The sequence below is a fragment of the Chaetura pelagica genome, unplaced genomic scaffold (assembly GCF_000747805.2).
Source record: "Chaetura pelagica isolate M959 unplaced genomic scaffold, ChaPel_1.0 scaffold221, whole genome shotgun sequence".
In the NCBI taxonomy this organism is placed as follows: Eukaryota; Metazoa; Chordata; class Aves; order Apodiformes; family Apodidae; genus Chaetura; species Chaetura pelagica.
This window is the reverse complement of record NW_009952533.1, coordinates 8,860,818-8,876,241: the sequence shown is the minus strand read 5'-3', so window position 1 is coordinate 8,876,241 and position 15,424 is coordinate 8,860,818. Positions and strand designations below refer to the sequence as shown.

The 15,424-nt window shown below is 39.8% G+C and overlaps 1 protein-coding gene across 1 annotated transcript in view; it reads left to right on the top strand.

Annotated features, from left to right (window-relative positions):
• The window catches only part of ZNF827 (zinc finger protein 827), an 80,887-nt gene that overhangs the window by 37,743 nt on the left and 27,720 nt on the right, over nt 1–15,424 (top strand). The window contains exons 6-8 of the mRNA XM_010009000.1: nt 5,933–6,181; nt 6,875–6,932; nt 11,335–11,438. Coding sequence (XP_010007302.1) covers nt 5,933–6,181; nt 6,875–6,932; nt 11,335–11,438 — 411 coding nt within the window. The remainder of the gene's footprint in view (nt 1–5,932; nt 6,182–6,874; nt 6,933–11,334; nt 11,439–15,424) is intronic.

The following is a 15,424-nucleotide window of genomic DNA, read 5'->3' as shown; positions in this document are numbered from 1 at the left end:
TATGAGACATATGGGAAAGGCTTTTCTAAGTTGGTTCATGAAGTTGGTTTGTAAAGCTGATGTGCGTTTTGGCAAATGTGAGCAACTCTAGAATTTTAGTTGCAGGATGAAGTTTTGAATAAAATGGTGGGAAGAAGCATGAATGTTTTGAAAAGGATTTATTTTATTTCAGCAATGTAAAGTCATTGGACAGCTATTGTACCAGCAAAAGCAATATCTACTACATAACTTGTGTTTTTTATTAAATTTTTGCACCTGATTTTGACTTTCAACTCAAATAAAGTGACTGTGCTACATTAGAAGAACACATTCAATGTGTCTCCTCTAGAGGAAGCAAGTGCTGCATAGAATCATAGATTAGTTTGTCCTTAACCCAAGCCCCAGGAAGGCAGCAGACATCTCTAAGAGAAGGTTCTGTCCAACATATTGGACCTTCTGTTCCCCTCAGAAGGGAATCACCTACAACTGTAATCTGTTTTTTCTTCCTTGTGGAGATGGTAATATGGAAGGTTGGTCTTTCTGACCTTAGCAACACTTCTGCTGTAGCTGAGCCATCATCCACATCATCCATGGCTTTCCACATCCAAAGCCTCATATCTGTTGTACAGAGGTACCTGGGAAGGTGAGGTGGGCAATGAGGGGGTTCACCTGCCATCCTGAGTGTAGACTTGCCTCAATCCACTCCTTTCCTTTAAGCTACTGTCTTCAGCTCGGTACAGGGAGGATACAGGATCCCCTTTATTTTCTTTTTGTTTCCTGGTGGCTGTTCCTGTTTCTCTTTCAGGGAGGGCAGAGCTTGCTTCCACCAATCTGTCTCTCATAGATTCCCTGATGCTCTTCAACCTTTCCACTTCCTGCATGTGAAATACTTTACCAGTTTTGGGCTCCCCAGTTCAAAAGGGCTATTGAGGATTAGTAAATGGTCTAGAGGAAGGCAGCAGAACTGATTAAGGGTCTAGGGCTCATGGCCTACAAGAAGGCATTGAGGGAACTGGACCTGTTCAGTCTGGTAAAGGGAGACTAAAGGCTGATCTTCTCACAGCCTGCAATTACTTGAAGGAAACTTAGAAGAGCAGTGGAATCAAACTCTTCTCAGTAGTGGGAAATGGTAAAAAACTGGCAACAGCTATCAGCTGCATCTTGGAAGGTTCAGAGTGGACATTAGGAAAAATTGCTAGTGCAGCACTAGAACAAGTGTAATGCAAGGTTGCTGTAGCTTTTCCTTGCTTGGAGGTTTTGAAAGTTCTGCTAGATAAACCTGCAGCTGGTCTAGTGCCAATGATTCATGGAATAACTTAGTTTGGAGGGAACCTCCAGGGTTCATATAATCCAAACTCTTGCACAAAGCAGGTGCAACAAGACCAGGCTGCTAAGGGTCTCATTAGGTTTTGAATGTGTCCAAGGATGAAGAACCCAGCCTCTCTCAGCAACATGTGTCCGTATTTCACCACCCTGACTGATATTTTTCTTCTGTGTGTATTTCTGAGAGAAGTCTGACTCTAGGTCCTCTGTATCTTCCCTTTATACCTTAGAGACTTGTTGATAGCAATAAAATGTCCCCTTGGTGTTGTTTCCTTAAGGCTGAACAAACACCAAGGCTTAGCTGTTTTCTTCTTACATCTTGCAGCAGCCTCCTACCTGACCTTAGTAGTCTTCCACTGAACATTCTCCAGGATGTCAGTGTCTGTCCTGTACTGGGGAGCCCCAAGTGGGGCACAGTACTCTAAATGCAGTCTCATCTGTGCAGAATAGAGGGTGAGAATCTCCTCCTGCTACCTGATGACTACAGATTTGATTATACGACCTAGAACATCATTGGCCTTTCTTCCTACAAGGGCACATTGCTTACTTGTGCACAACTTGTGTTGGATTGTGGTAGCCCCAACTTTCTGAGTGAAGTAGCTTGAATAAGCTCTTTCTGAAGTTTGGCAATCTCTGTCCTAGGCTGTGGAGAGGTGTAGCCTAAGACTGGATTTCATTGGCATCTTACTGACGAGGTGACACTGTCAGACCTTTAGGGATGAATGCTGTACCCTGAACTTGTTGGGATTTTTTTTAGCAAGTGCCCCTACCTTGCATTTCCTTGCATTTGTGAAGGCCAGAGAACCTGAAAACTATGGAAGAAATTACTTCCTTCTGGAACAAGCCTGTCCAATACTGCATTTTTCATATCTTATGTGGAAAATTGACTCGCTCAATGTGAATAGTATGAAGTTCATTGAAATTATTATGGGTCAGTTGGTTAAATGTTGTTCTGCTATGTAAAGAAACAGCATCTCTGTGGCTTGATGATAGTACATTGATGTATGCAATAATTTTCTCTTATTTTGTTATGTGTTTCCATATCACAAAGGTTAACACCAGAAAAAAGGCTTATTAGGGGATTTAGTTCATCTTCTGCCAGATGAGCAACAATCACTGCTGTGCTATTGTTCTGAGCTCCATTCAGGTTAGTTTTGAATGAACAGCAGACTATGTTTAGGAGATCACAGTCTGAATACTTTAAAGCTACTTAAGTCTTTGTCCCCTGCTGATTTTTGCTAGGAATTAGATGTCTGTACTTTTGAAAAAAACTGGCATGAAGAAAATGACTCTCGTATACTAAGTGCTCTGAAACATTGCAGTTTATCTGACCTAACCCATCTACTTAAGAAGAAGTGCAAAAGTGGAAAGAAGCCAAAGCCATCATGATTTTAATTATTTGAATCAGGGACCTTCTAGTGTACTTCTGGTGCCTTGACTTGAAAAACTTTATCTGTGGTAGGACCATGTGAGATACCTCTGTAAGGAAATAAGAGGTGTCACCTTACTCCACAAATTAACTGTCTATAGAACAGAAGGGGAAAAAAATCCTCAAGAAATTGCAGTTTGACTGCTTGTATGGTGAGATGGGTATGGGTGTAACCTTAATTACAGTATTCTACCAGCACAGGATCTAGCACAAAGGGGCTGTATGCCTGTGGGTGCTGCTCATGGGACAGACTGACTGTGCTTTCCTTACGTTAGCTCTTGTAAAGATATCATAGAGACCCTCCTTTAGTCTTCTGTGTTGTGTTTGCTTTTGAGAATCAGAGAATGACAGAATTCACATTTGGTAGGGATATTCTGTCAGATCAAAAGGATGCAGCTGGGAAGATAAAGGGCAAAGGAAATGATCAAATATATATATTTAGTTAGGGCACTCTGAGTGCTGTCTGATTGTGAGGGAGAGAAGGTCATTGGTATTGCTTGACTCTTGCCTTAGACAGGGTCATATCAGTTTGTCTGACTCAAAAGCATTTGCAGGACAGGGAGTTAAACTGTGTGGGGCAGGAACATAAATAGAAGGAATATTTTAAAGGCAGAGGGAGCAGCAAAGGTCATCTTGACCCTGCACCTAAATTTGGCAGCTGGGTGCAGCTTGGTCTGTTAGACATCTAAGAACTCATTTGTTTATAGAGTTACCTGAGCTTTTGATTGACAGTGTTACCTGATTCATTCCATGCTGTTCTGTGGTCACTTTCAATGCACAGCATGCTATTTTTACACTTTTCAACACAGATGCAATGTTCTGTGCTTTTATAATAAGAGGCTCATGGAAACTTTAAATTGAAAAATAATAAAAGATAAATCTGCTTAACAGGACAAAAAGACATTATATGGTATTTCCAACTTGTCTTCAGTTGAGAGTATCTGTATGGATTGTAGATGGTAAAGATTTTTATCAATGTTTATACATTTCTTTTAAAGGTCAAGAAATGTCATAAGAAAAAAATGAAGGCACTTCATGTAAATCACTCCTGGAACATATGCAAGAGGCTTTTATCTCCTGGTTTCCATTTTTATTTTTTTTTTCAAAGTGACTTGTAGGCAGCGAAGCCACTTTTTCTCCACTTCTGAACAACAGGAACCAGGGGAATGGAAAAGGACTTGGTGACACACATCAGTTTAATTGTAGGTGGAAAGCATATGTCTTCATATTAAAGGGGTTCAGTTTGTCTTTGGTTAGAGATTACAAGATGACACCAACCAGTTGGCTAGCTCGTGGATGCTATCAGGGATGACCAAACCATATTTTGGTGCCTCTGAGATTTGTTGTAATACTGGGTAATTGGAAAGAAAAGGCCTGGGGTGTTTGAAACATTCACTCTTGGAGTGTCAAGCTGACACAATCATAGGTGAGTTTGAGAGGAAAGGAGGAACAGAGAGAACAGCAACAGATTAATTTATCAAGTGAAGTTAGTGAATTCCTTCTCCCCCTGCCCCCTTTCTTCTCTGTGACACAAAGGTAATAGAAAATTCTCTTTGTGTTTGGGCTTTTTCTTACAAACAGCTATTCATTTATTTTTTTTTAATATCAGAGCTTTCAAAGTATTAAAATTTGACAGATGACAAGGAAACTTCCATGTGAGGAAACTCCCTGTGCGGTGTGTTAGCATCAGTGACCTGTTGCTAGCAGGACGGCCAGCTCCTGTCTGCACCAGTTAACATGCCAGCCCATGGTCATATATCAGATCCCCAGTCGGGACAAGGGCCAGACCTCTCTCTCAGGGCTTAATCCACTCAGCATCTAGGCTCTCTGCTTTTCTGGCTCTGTGTGCTGCAGTGTGTCTGTTCCTACCCTCTATCATGGCCTCTTTTGCTGGCTGCTAGAATTGACTTTTCCCCCTTTGGCTCATGAGATCTGAGCAATTAAAACACACAGTTTCCCTTAACTCCAGCTGTGGAGGCTACATAGGTGACAATTTAGGGCATATGCTAATAATGAGTAAACAGAAGCAGGTTTTCCTTGAAGTTTTCAGGATCTTGGGTAGTACCAGAAGTACATTTACAGGTTTAGGCCAAATTAATAAATACCATGTACCTTATTTGTTTGTTTGAATGTGGCCAGCAGGTCAAGGGATGTGATTCTCTCCCTCTACTCTGCTCTTGTGAGACCCCACCTGAAGTTCTGTGTCCAGTTCTGGAGCATTCTTTCAGGAAATCATCTAAATTGAGAATAAATTCTACCAGTCTTCATCTTCTCTTTTCACATCAGAAAGTCTGAATCAAAAGGGCTGTGTAGGTACTTAGGGTGTGGTAGGCAAATTACCCTGGAGCCTCAATTTTGACATTTCAGGACTTTTATTCTGAAGAAAATTGTCACTTACCTTGCAGCCAAACCAGAGCATTCAGCAACACCTGGGAAATCTCAAGTATATAAAGTGAACTACAAATTGGCTTCTAGACTATCATTTTGTTTGCTAGAACTAGGGCACCTGAGAGGAAGGCGAGAAGGGAAGGATATGGGCTTAGGAAACTGATCATTAAGATTATTGGTAATGTGTGATGGAATGTCTATGCTTGTTACAAAATCAGACTTTAGAAAAGCATGGATCCCAGAATATTCCTGTCATTTTGAAAGCGTATGCAGATATAACAAGCAGATTCTTCACATAGTTGCCTAGAATTTTCCATAGAAGTGGAAAAGAGGAGAAGAGGAGCAGGTGAGGTTTTCTCCTCCACTACAACCACCATACCAATACTTCCAACTGTCTGTGCTGCTGCTGCTACTGCTGCTGATGAAGAGTAATTTAGAGTTTTCAATGCCCACCTTTGGAGAGCTGGTGTGTAGATGCAACTTTATTTAATAAATAAAAACGAAGCTTCACTAGCTGGTCTGTGATCACCCAGTATTCATAGAAAGTGATATAACTCATGTTTACAAATATGCAGCTGTTTCCTACTTTCCAGTTTGAGAAATTGTTTTCAAGAGATTGCTGCTGTTTATAACCCCCAGAAGAATACTGTAGCAGGCAGCTGCTTGCTTCCCTTACCATTTGCAGGGATATGGTATACAAATTATAACTTTGTAATAGTGATTCCTGCTTTGAGTACTCTGAAAAATTGTAGCCTAATTAAATAATTGTGCTGGTTGTTTATATTTATTTATTTTTTAAATACAAATTTGCAGCTGAGAGTTACAAGGAAACCCAGATGGTAAAGATAAAGGAAGAACCCATGGAAGTTGACATTCATGATTCGCAGGCTTCAGTGTCACCCAACCAGCCCAGCCAAAATGTTGTCTATAGCACTTTATTAGGGCAAGACATCAGTGAACACATACAGAAGGCACCAGAAGGCCGTGTGCTCCCAGAAAGAAATCTATTCAGCCAAGACATATCAGTGAAGATGGCATCTGAGCTGCTCTTCCAGTTATCAGGTAAAAGCAGTGGAAATAGTTGATAGTTGAATTTAAAGAACATGAAGAGATTGTGTATAACCATTAAGGTGCTATGAAAGTGTGATATTCCTAAGGCTGAAAAATAATAGGGGTGAGAGCCCTTCTGCCCTCATGTTTGGAACACAAAAGCTTTGCCAAATGTCCCCGATAGTTAGCATATGCTTTAGAGAGCTGTGACAGTCGGGTTAGGTTCACAATATTTGAACTGAATTGGAAAAGCCAGAGTTCGGCTCCTGTATTTTTGAAAACTAATTAAGTAATTTGTTACAACTCGTTGATCCAGGCCTTAGAGTATAGGGGAACCTATAGATGGCAGTTACTGGCATAAATGCCTGCTACATGCAGTGCTCCTGGGGCTGCACTGCCCATTTCTCTTGACAAAGAAGGTGAATCTCAGTTGCTACATAAAGGCAATGATATCAGCACTGTGTTTAATGAATGCTTGTATTGTACACTTTGCATGGAGTACTAACACTGAAGCTGAAAACATTTGTTAGGTGTTTGTTTAAGTAAAGTTATGCCCATGGTCTAAGAGTGCTGTAGCCATTCATCCTAAATTACTCTGGATTATGTTATCAGGAATCACTAAAAAAAAAGAGTTCTGCTGAATAAAACTTGATAGGGAAAATATGATACATGCTAATCACAAAAAACATGTATGTTCCTCTGCAGAAAAGGTGAGCAAAGAGCACAACCACAATAAAGACAACACCATCAGAACTACAGCCAGGTAAGTACAGTCCACAGTTATCTGCAGAGCTATGGTGTAAATGGCATTGCTTCATTTTGCCTTATGAACTCAAATATGTCTATGTCCTGCAAATGTGACCTGATATTACAAGTGTAACGTATTTTAATGGTAATGTAACCTATAATTACACCTATAGATCTGGTTGCTTATAGTTCGTGAGACAAAAGGCCTTTGGGTCAACATGAGGGTTCTTATCTGATCAAGTATTCACACATCATTTGAAGAAAATTTTTTTCTTTTTTTTTTTTCTACAAAACCTGAAACTTAAAAGAAAATGCATAGTACATGCAGTGCTTGAGGGAAGAACAGGCTGCAAACTGGATTTTAAGATGGACACCAATGTTAGAAGAGGTGATTTTGAATCCATCTTCTGTCAAACTTGGATTTCTTTAATAAAATTTCAGTTTAGTATTTCCATCATCTCAATGCATTCTAGAGATTAATTTTTTGAAGTCAGATTGCAAGACAATGCTAATAAAATACAGGTTAAAGACTACAGTCACATGAATACAATTAATGAAATTATCCAAGAATTAAAAACATGCTCCAATTATAGTGTGTGCTGTTTAATATGCACTTTACAGTATTGTGTCTGTTAACAAGCCTACAAGTTGTTCACATATATGACAGCAGCTAAGTGAGGTGTCCCTGAGAAAATTCAAAACTTTTATATAATAAGTGTTAGCTAGAATTGATAAAAACTTGGGAGCCCATGGTGAGGAATAGGCAGGAATTGGCAAGGGTACATTTGGTTCCTACCTGAAAATTCCCTATTCAGTGAGGATGGGTTGGAGACTGAGCACACTGAAGTGACAGAGAGTTCCTACAAAGAGCAAGACCTGTGAATCTGCAGCCTCATCTGCAGAGGTTCCCAGCACGTTCAGTGCCTGTTAACTGAAACAACTTTGTTCAGTCAGAAATTGAAACGCATTTCTGTTGCAGAAGAAAATATCTCTAAAATATGTCATTCTTAATGTCCTAGGCCAGTCCCATTCATTCATTTTAACTGTAATAAATAATTTATTTTTTATAAGCTGACTAGCTCAGTAAATGGACATCAGGAACTTTCTAATGTTACAGGTTCAAAGACAATTAAGCTTTGAATTTCTGGTTACTGTGAATGCTTCCCATATTTACTAGTTTGGGAACGTGTAGGATATGCAGCCTGCATAGCCATGACTACTTAAAAAGCATAAGCCTGAGAGATACATATGGAGATAAATGCACATATTGTCCAACTACTCATTAACCATCCAGTGTGCATTGCAGGGAGGGGGTGACAAATAGTCAGTTGAAAATAGATTTCAGTGTCTCATGATGTCATTGGCAGGACTGGTGTGAGAATACAGAGCTACTTTTGGATCTACCAAAGGTAATTCAAACTGAAAAGGTTGAGGACAGTTCAAAGATGAGTTCCTCTTCTTCTGGCTGTCAACTTTTAAGAGGATAGCACAGGTGGCTGTTGTCAAAGTTTAACAGAGAAGTCCTGATAATGGCTGCTACCCATCAGGGCGTGAAATATTGAGTGCCTGATTCAATTCTTCTGGGTTCTTTTCTTATCTTACCTGTCTATCAACAGAAGACATGAATGAGAAGAGCTTCTTAAGGGGAAATGAGTCAGTCTACTAAATCCTGTGAGTTCAAACAGATTGACTTGAAAGACCTTGCCAAAAAGCCCTACCCAAAACAAAACAAACTGCTGGAAGTATCTGCTGGTAAGGGTATGATGCCTTCTCAGAAACAGACTGCTTTAAGAAAACGTGTGGTGTTGCAGTTTGGCTCACCAACCTACATCTGGAGTAATGACAGAAAGGCATTTGAATCACAGTGGTTATGTGAAGTTTGCTGACAGCTGCCAAGAGCCAAGGTGAGGTCAGTGTTGTCCACCTGTGAGTAGCTGGGCAGCAGAGAGCTTAAGCTGTGTGATTGGTGAGAGTCTTAAATAAGGAAAACCCAGCAAGTTGGGGTACAAAGGCCTTTTTTCTGTCTTATTCCATAATAACATTTCCAACTGTTCGCCTGTCTGTTGCTGTTCCTCCTGTGAGTATTCCTGGACTTTGTGAGCACATACTCCCATATGACTTTGCTCAAGCAGCTGCAACTGGCAAGGATGCCTCACAGTTCAATAACTGAGATGGTAGAGCCTGCCATCTGTGATGTGAAGACCGAAAATGGAGAAGCAAGTGATCTGGAAGTGAGTACACCAGTGTAAGATGCCAATATAAGTTTCTTTCATCCAGAGAACTGTGTAGCCATAAACTGGAAATGTGCAGCCAGAAAAAAAAGATCCTAAAGCTTAATCTTCATCAGAAGGGACTTTGTGCAGTGATTGAGAAGAACTTATGTAGCTTCTTACTGTGAAGCAGAAGCTCCTCCCTCCATGGTTCGCACTGGGAATTGGAAGACACATCTGCTGAAATAAAAATAATAATAGAGCCAACACTGAAGAGGCTCAGCTGCCATTCTAGAGGAAGGCAGAGAAGAGGTATCCAAGGATGGTTCTGTAATTCACCAGAGGCTGATGGCGGAGAGGGAAATCCTTGCGACACGGGACAATGCAGTCTCAGCAGCAGCCTGCTCATGATATGTGGCCTAGCCTGAGATAGATAAGCTCTGCACCATCCATTTGGCTTAGAACCAGCAATGACCAGTGTCCCAGCGGCCGAATCTAAGGGACAAGCAGGCAGGCCAACATGGAAACTTGAGTGGATTACAAGATGTTGAAGAGTTACAACCGTAATAAAACTTTTTTATTGGTGTTTTTCTTTCAAATCATTGTTAAGCCAGTAAGAGGAATGTGGCAATAAATGATGCCGTATTTTTATACAACATCAGTCTGGTTTATATTATGTCATCCTGGAGTGGGAGTGGGAGTCTTGGAAAAAGTTTTGCACATGTGGGCTAGAGCTGTTTTGCTCTAATGTGATCGTTTGCTTCCTTGAGTTTTATACACACACTGAACTGCTCAGTTCTGGTGCATGTTCATGCCGCACCCTTCAGCACAACCTAGTGTTGACTGTGCTGATGGTTATGTTCAAACTTTGGTAGAAATACCCAAAATATCCTATTAACTGTTACATATGGAACAGCACAAAATGAATAATGGCCAAAAAACGTAATAAGAAAGTAAATAAAGTGGTTGCCAAGAGCATTAAAATACCAATTTGGTTAATTATCATCAGGTTTCCTGAAGGCAGAAGAGATCTGACTAAGAATACAACTGACTCAGTGGGAAACACTCTGCAGAAAAACTGTATGAAGTAAAACTTTTGCAAGTGCTGTTGTTTAGATTTACGCCTTGGGTATCTGGACTGGTAGGGTTAACTTGTTTGTTGCTGCTGGCAATTACTTTCCAGGTCTGGATTACTTGCTGTGCACCAGTTCATAAGACCTCATACTACTTTCTTTATCCTAAAAGGTTCCTGGATTTTATTATTGAATAAGAACAGGCTCCAGAAATGAGCTGGTCTCCTGTCTTGTACCTTTAAAACACCTACTGTACACTAGTCTGTTAAGGATTCTTAATATGAGAGAGATCAAATTCAATGTAATTTTCCTTCTGCTTAGAAGAAATTAATAGTTTGCATGCAGATGGTACACACTGACTTAGAAAGCAGTTTTCCAAGAAAGGCTGTCCATTTTGAATTTGTAATGTCCCTCTCACTGATGTTGGTACTGTAGGTAAGGAATTCTTGTTTTTGTTAGGATCTTTAACTGAGCAGAAAACACAATACTTTGACAGAATTGACAGTTCACTATTGAAATTGACTTCTTATTGCCTGTTAATTAAAAACAAAGCATGCTATTTTTTTTGGAGTCAAGAAGCTGATAATTTTTGCACTTCATAGTCTGGGTACTAAACCTTCAGTTAGCGTATATTAATTGTTTCCTTCTTTAAAAATCAAATCTGTGGAGTTAATTTCATTCATGGAATGAATGTCAAAAGAGATCCACATCTTAACCTAAAATTTGAAAAGTTTTGTTTTAAAAATAGTGACTGTATACCTCAGATTACTAAATAATAATATTTTCCACCTTTCCTGATTGTCCTCTCCAGATATGACAGTAGAATATATATTTTTGGACAGTAGAAAACAAATTTTTGAAGCATTAATTTTAATGATCCATACTGTACCGTGATCCAGCAAATCTGAGATGCTCTAATGTAGTTAAAAGCATTCTGGGAGGACTTTAGTTTTACCAAATGCCTCTTCCCCACACCTTGCCTCAAGGTCTGCATGTTTTTCAGCATGAATTCTGTAAATGAAACAGGGTGAAACAAGATGGTTGTAATATTGAGATGTTAGAGTCAAAAATCATATTTACCACTTCTGTCAACTGCTGTTTTGTTTATAAACAGGTGTCTTATTTTTTCCTATAGCCCTTTCTTTTCTGAAGACACATTTAGACAATCACCATTCACTTCCAACTCAAAAGATCTCCTGCCTAATGAAACTGCTGTTCATGGAAGGACATCTGCACCAGGTCAGAAACCCTTTTCCTTGATTACTTCCAGATAATATATATTTTTTAAATTTTCTTAATGTAAGCTCCACCACCTAAGCAATGCTCTTAAAATGTAGTTTGCTTTGTCACAAGGCAGCTATCTCACTATCACGATAAGTGCTTATTATTAAGGAGAAAAAGGGAAACAAAGTTAAATATTGCTGAAGCATTTGTATTCATAGTCTTTAAACTACTATTTCCATGAAGTGTACAAGAGTCTGTAACAGATTAAACTCAGCAGCGTTAACTGGGGGGAGAGGGGTTGTGTGTGTGTGTCCCACATGTTAAGGAACTTTACTGATGTCAGATTCCTGTCTGCTATTCCTCTGTTACTGGCCATTTCCATCTCCATCTCTCAGAGTACAAATGAAATGTTTGCAGTATATGTAGCAGAGTGCTGAGCTTGGCAATATGATTTTCCTGGCTTTAACAGTGATTTAGAAACCTTTTTGGATGTGGATTTCTCAGAGCATGCTGAAAGGCCCCGGTACGTGTGGGTACATTCCCACTTATCTTCCAAACTGGATGACAGGCATTTCATGTCCAGATACAGCTTGGGTTATATTCTGCATTAAAATGAAAAACATAGATATGTAACAGTACTATTCAGAGTGGCACTGAACACATGCAAAAACTTGGTATGTGCCTTTACTGTCCTGTTGGAAAATAACTCATTTGCTAGTTCACTGCTATCTGTTCTTAAATTAATAGCTCTTGGGTTCTAAAAGTCAGTAATTACACAGCCAGCATAGGGAGGTTAGTCACCTTTTCTGAGCAATCAATAAAGTTTTGGGCACATTACTGCTAATGTTCAGCTATAGACTGTCATTTAATTTACAACTTAACAGACCCTTCATTTTTTTTTAATGCTTGTATAGTCATTTGACAGCTTGTGAAGTGGCAGATGAGGTTAAAAGAGCTAGATGTTGTCTAAGGGTAAATATGCATAGCAGGAAGAAGACAAAACCTTGTACCATGAGGACAAGGGTCTTCAGGCAAGCCTCAGCCACACTTTTGCAAGGAAGCAGTGGATTTTGTAACTCTAGGTGAGGAGAACCAGATCAGATGTGGCGCTTTTAAATATTAAAATGCAAACCAGGTTAGCACTTCAATCCTGGCTTTTGACCTTGGCATAACATGGAATATTCATATACCCAGATGAAAGATGAGAACTCTCAGACTCCTCAGGCAGTGCTCAATACCTCAGAGGACATGGCCTCTGGCAGCAGCACTCTTACATCATACCAAGATAAATGCATAAGAATTGTAATTCTCTGTAAGACTTCATTTTAAGGGAGGCCACTAAAACTGGGGATCAGTTTTGGTGATGTGTTTAATCTTTTGCTTAAAAGATGTAAAGTGTCTCATTTGTTAGGACGTCCTACAGTTTTGGAATGGTTTCTGAGGAAATGAGTTTTGTATGTTTATGCTGCCCCATGTTCTGCCTCATGGAACAGAAGGATTACCTTGATAGGTCTATGTATTATAATACATATTGCTCTGGGACTATAAGACACTCATTTGTAATAACAGCTTATGTACTGGGAATCAAAAATGCCAGTTTATGCTTCATTTTTATTTTTGGAACAATCCTATAATTCCAAATATGTTGATTTTTGTCAGCTTCATAATAAATTGCTGGACCTGAAGTGCAACTTCATAGCAGCACCAGGAATATTATTTAGATTTTTAATCAATTACAAATATGATATTCATGTAACAGAACAGCAGGTTACCTGCAGGCAGATTTTCTGCTAGTTTCAGCCTTGCAAGAAGAAATAGTCTATGTAGTGCTACAGATAGTTCAGAAGAAACTTTATCTCTACAGAGAGTAGCATAAAGGAACAATAACAAACCACTGTAAAGGCCAACAGGATGTAACAGAAAATGCTATGGAATGTGTGTGGTGTCCCATGGATAAATTGTAGGTATGCCTTCCCTTGACATTTGTTCTGGGTTTTTTCATCCCTGAAACAGGATAAGAAGTAGAAAGTAACAGCATAAGAAAATGACAGGAATTTCCCAATCTAGTGTCATCTTCAAATCATCAACCAAAATCCAAGCACATTGACTGCTAATGGCCAAGAGTGTTCATTAAGCAGTGCCCCCATCAAAAAATGCAGCTCTGTGCCACTGTCACCACAGCTAGCACAGCTAGCTGATGGGCAAGCGTGGGGTCTGTGCTGATGCTCTGTCCTGGCTCTCTGTGACCTGGCTTGACTCAGGCAGGCAGAGTGGCATGGGGAAGCCTTCGCTGCTACTTGGTCTGAGTGGCCTTGGTGGAACCCCATGTACATAGTGCTTCTTTCTAGGAGAGCAGCAGGATGGGTGCTTGTATCCCCTGGCTCCTGTCAGCTCTCTCTTCAGTCTTCTTGGCACCCTCACCGCAGAGGAATTGGGAAAAGTGACAGGAACATAAGACAGTAAGTTATCTTGTGTCAAATTCAATTCTTGTCTGTAATAGGTAACAACATTATGTAATCTCATTCATGGTCAAGATCCTTCTTAAACCTACATTAAGCGTGGCTACCAAGGAGATGGAGACTCCCGTTTTACAAGGAGTCACATGGAAAAGACAAGTGGTAATGGGTACAAGTTGCTGCTGGGGAGATTCCAATCAGACTCCAGAAGGAAAATTTTCACCATGAGAGCAGATAGACATTAGAATAATCTCCCAAAGGAAGTGGTGGATTCCCCCACACTGGACAGTTTTAAGACTCAGCTTGACTGGGTGCTGGGCCATCTCATTTAAACTATGTAATTACCTAAAAAGGTTGGACCAGATGACCCTGGAGGTCCCTTCCAACCTGACCTTCTGTGATTCTATGGTTATTTTTATGTGGACACTGTTTCAGAAGTCCACCCTTTTGAAGGGCTGCAACCACTCTCTTTTTAGCATGAATTTATTCACAGCAAGTTCTGTTTCTGTTGTTTCACCAGTAGTGTCCTTCAGCTTTGATAATTCTTCTCCCTTGTGATGTTCACCATCTGATGTGCCATCTTACAACCCCTTAATTTTGAAGAAGTAAGCTAGCCAATGTCTTTTAGTCTCTTTTAGTATTACAGGGTTTCCATTTCCTCACCAACACCATAGCCTTTTTCTGCCACTTTTTAGGGAAATTAATGTCTGCAAATATGAGTAGTCAGAACTATGTATGCTGTTTTACAGGAGGTCTTACCAATGACTTTTTCAGTGGCATCCAGTCTTCTATAAGTATATTGGAAATGCCTCTCCTGAATAATCAGCCTTTTTAACTACCACATGCTGATGACTCTCAGTTCATTTTCTAATCAAATAGTAACATCTTTCCCTTTACAATTTTCACCTGACGATTTCAGCATGCCACAGAAATTCTTGTTCCTGCTCTCTCAGTATATGACTTTGTAATTTGAATTGTTTCACTTGTTACTCTAACTCTCAAGATTATTTCTTTAATAGTTGGAAATTTCTGCATGTTGATAATAATTCTGCAATGCTGATTTATTTGTTTGTTTGTGTGTGTGTTGAAGCTATTAAAGAGGATTTTTAAGTACGATTGATCCAAAGTTCTGTCCTCCTCAGCACAAACCACTTCTCTTTGTAACCAGTTTATAAGAAAATTAGGTTTATAAAGAAAAGCAGGTATTTAAGTAGAGTGCTATTTGTAGGTCGTTGAGTATATGAGATCCCTAAGGAGTATGAAATAATTAAGAAAGTCATATTAAAATGTGTGTGAGAGCAACGCACTGATTAGGGCATTTACTGGAGTTGGCGGGGGGAAAGACAACCCTAAATAAATAAAAACAGAGCAATGGATTTGGTCTGAAAGAAAGGTGAAGTAAACTGGTCCCAACAGACTGGAGGGAAGCAAATGTAACACCCATCTATAAGAAAGGCAGAAAGGAGGATCCTGGAAACTATAGACCTGTCAGTCTGACCTCGGTACCAGGGAAGGTCATGGAGCAGATCATCTTGAGTGTTATTA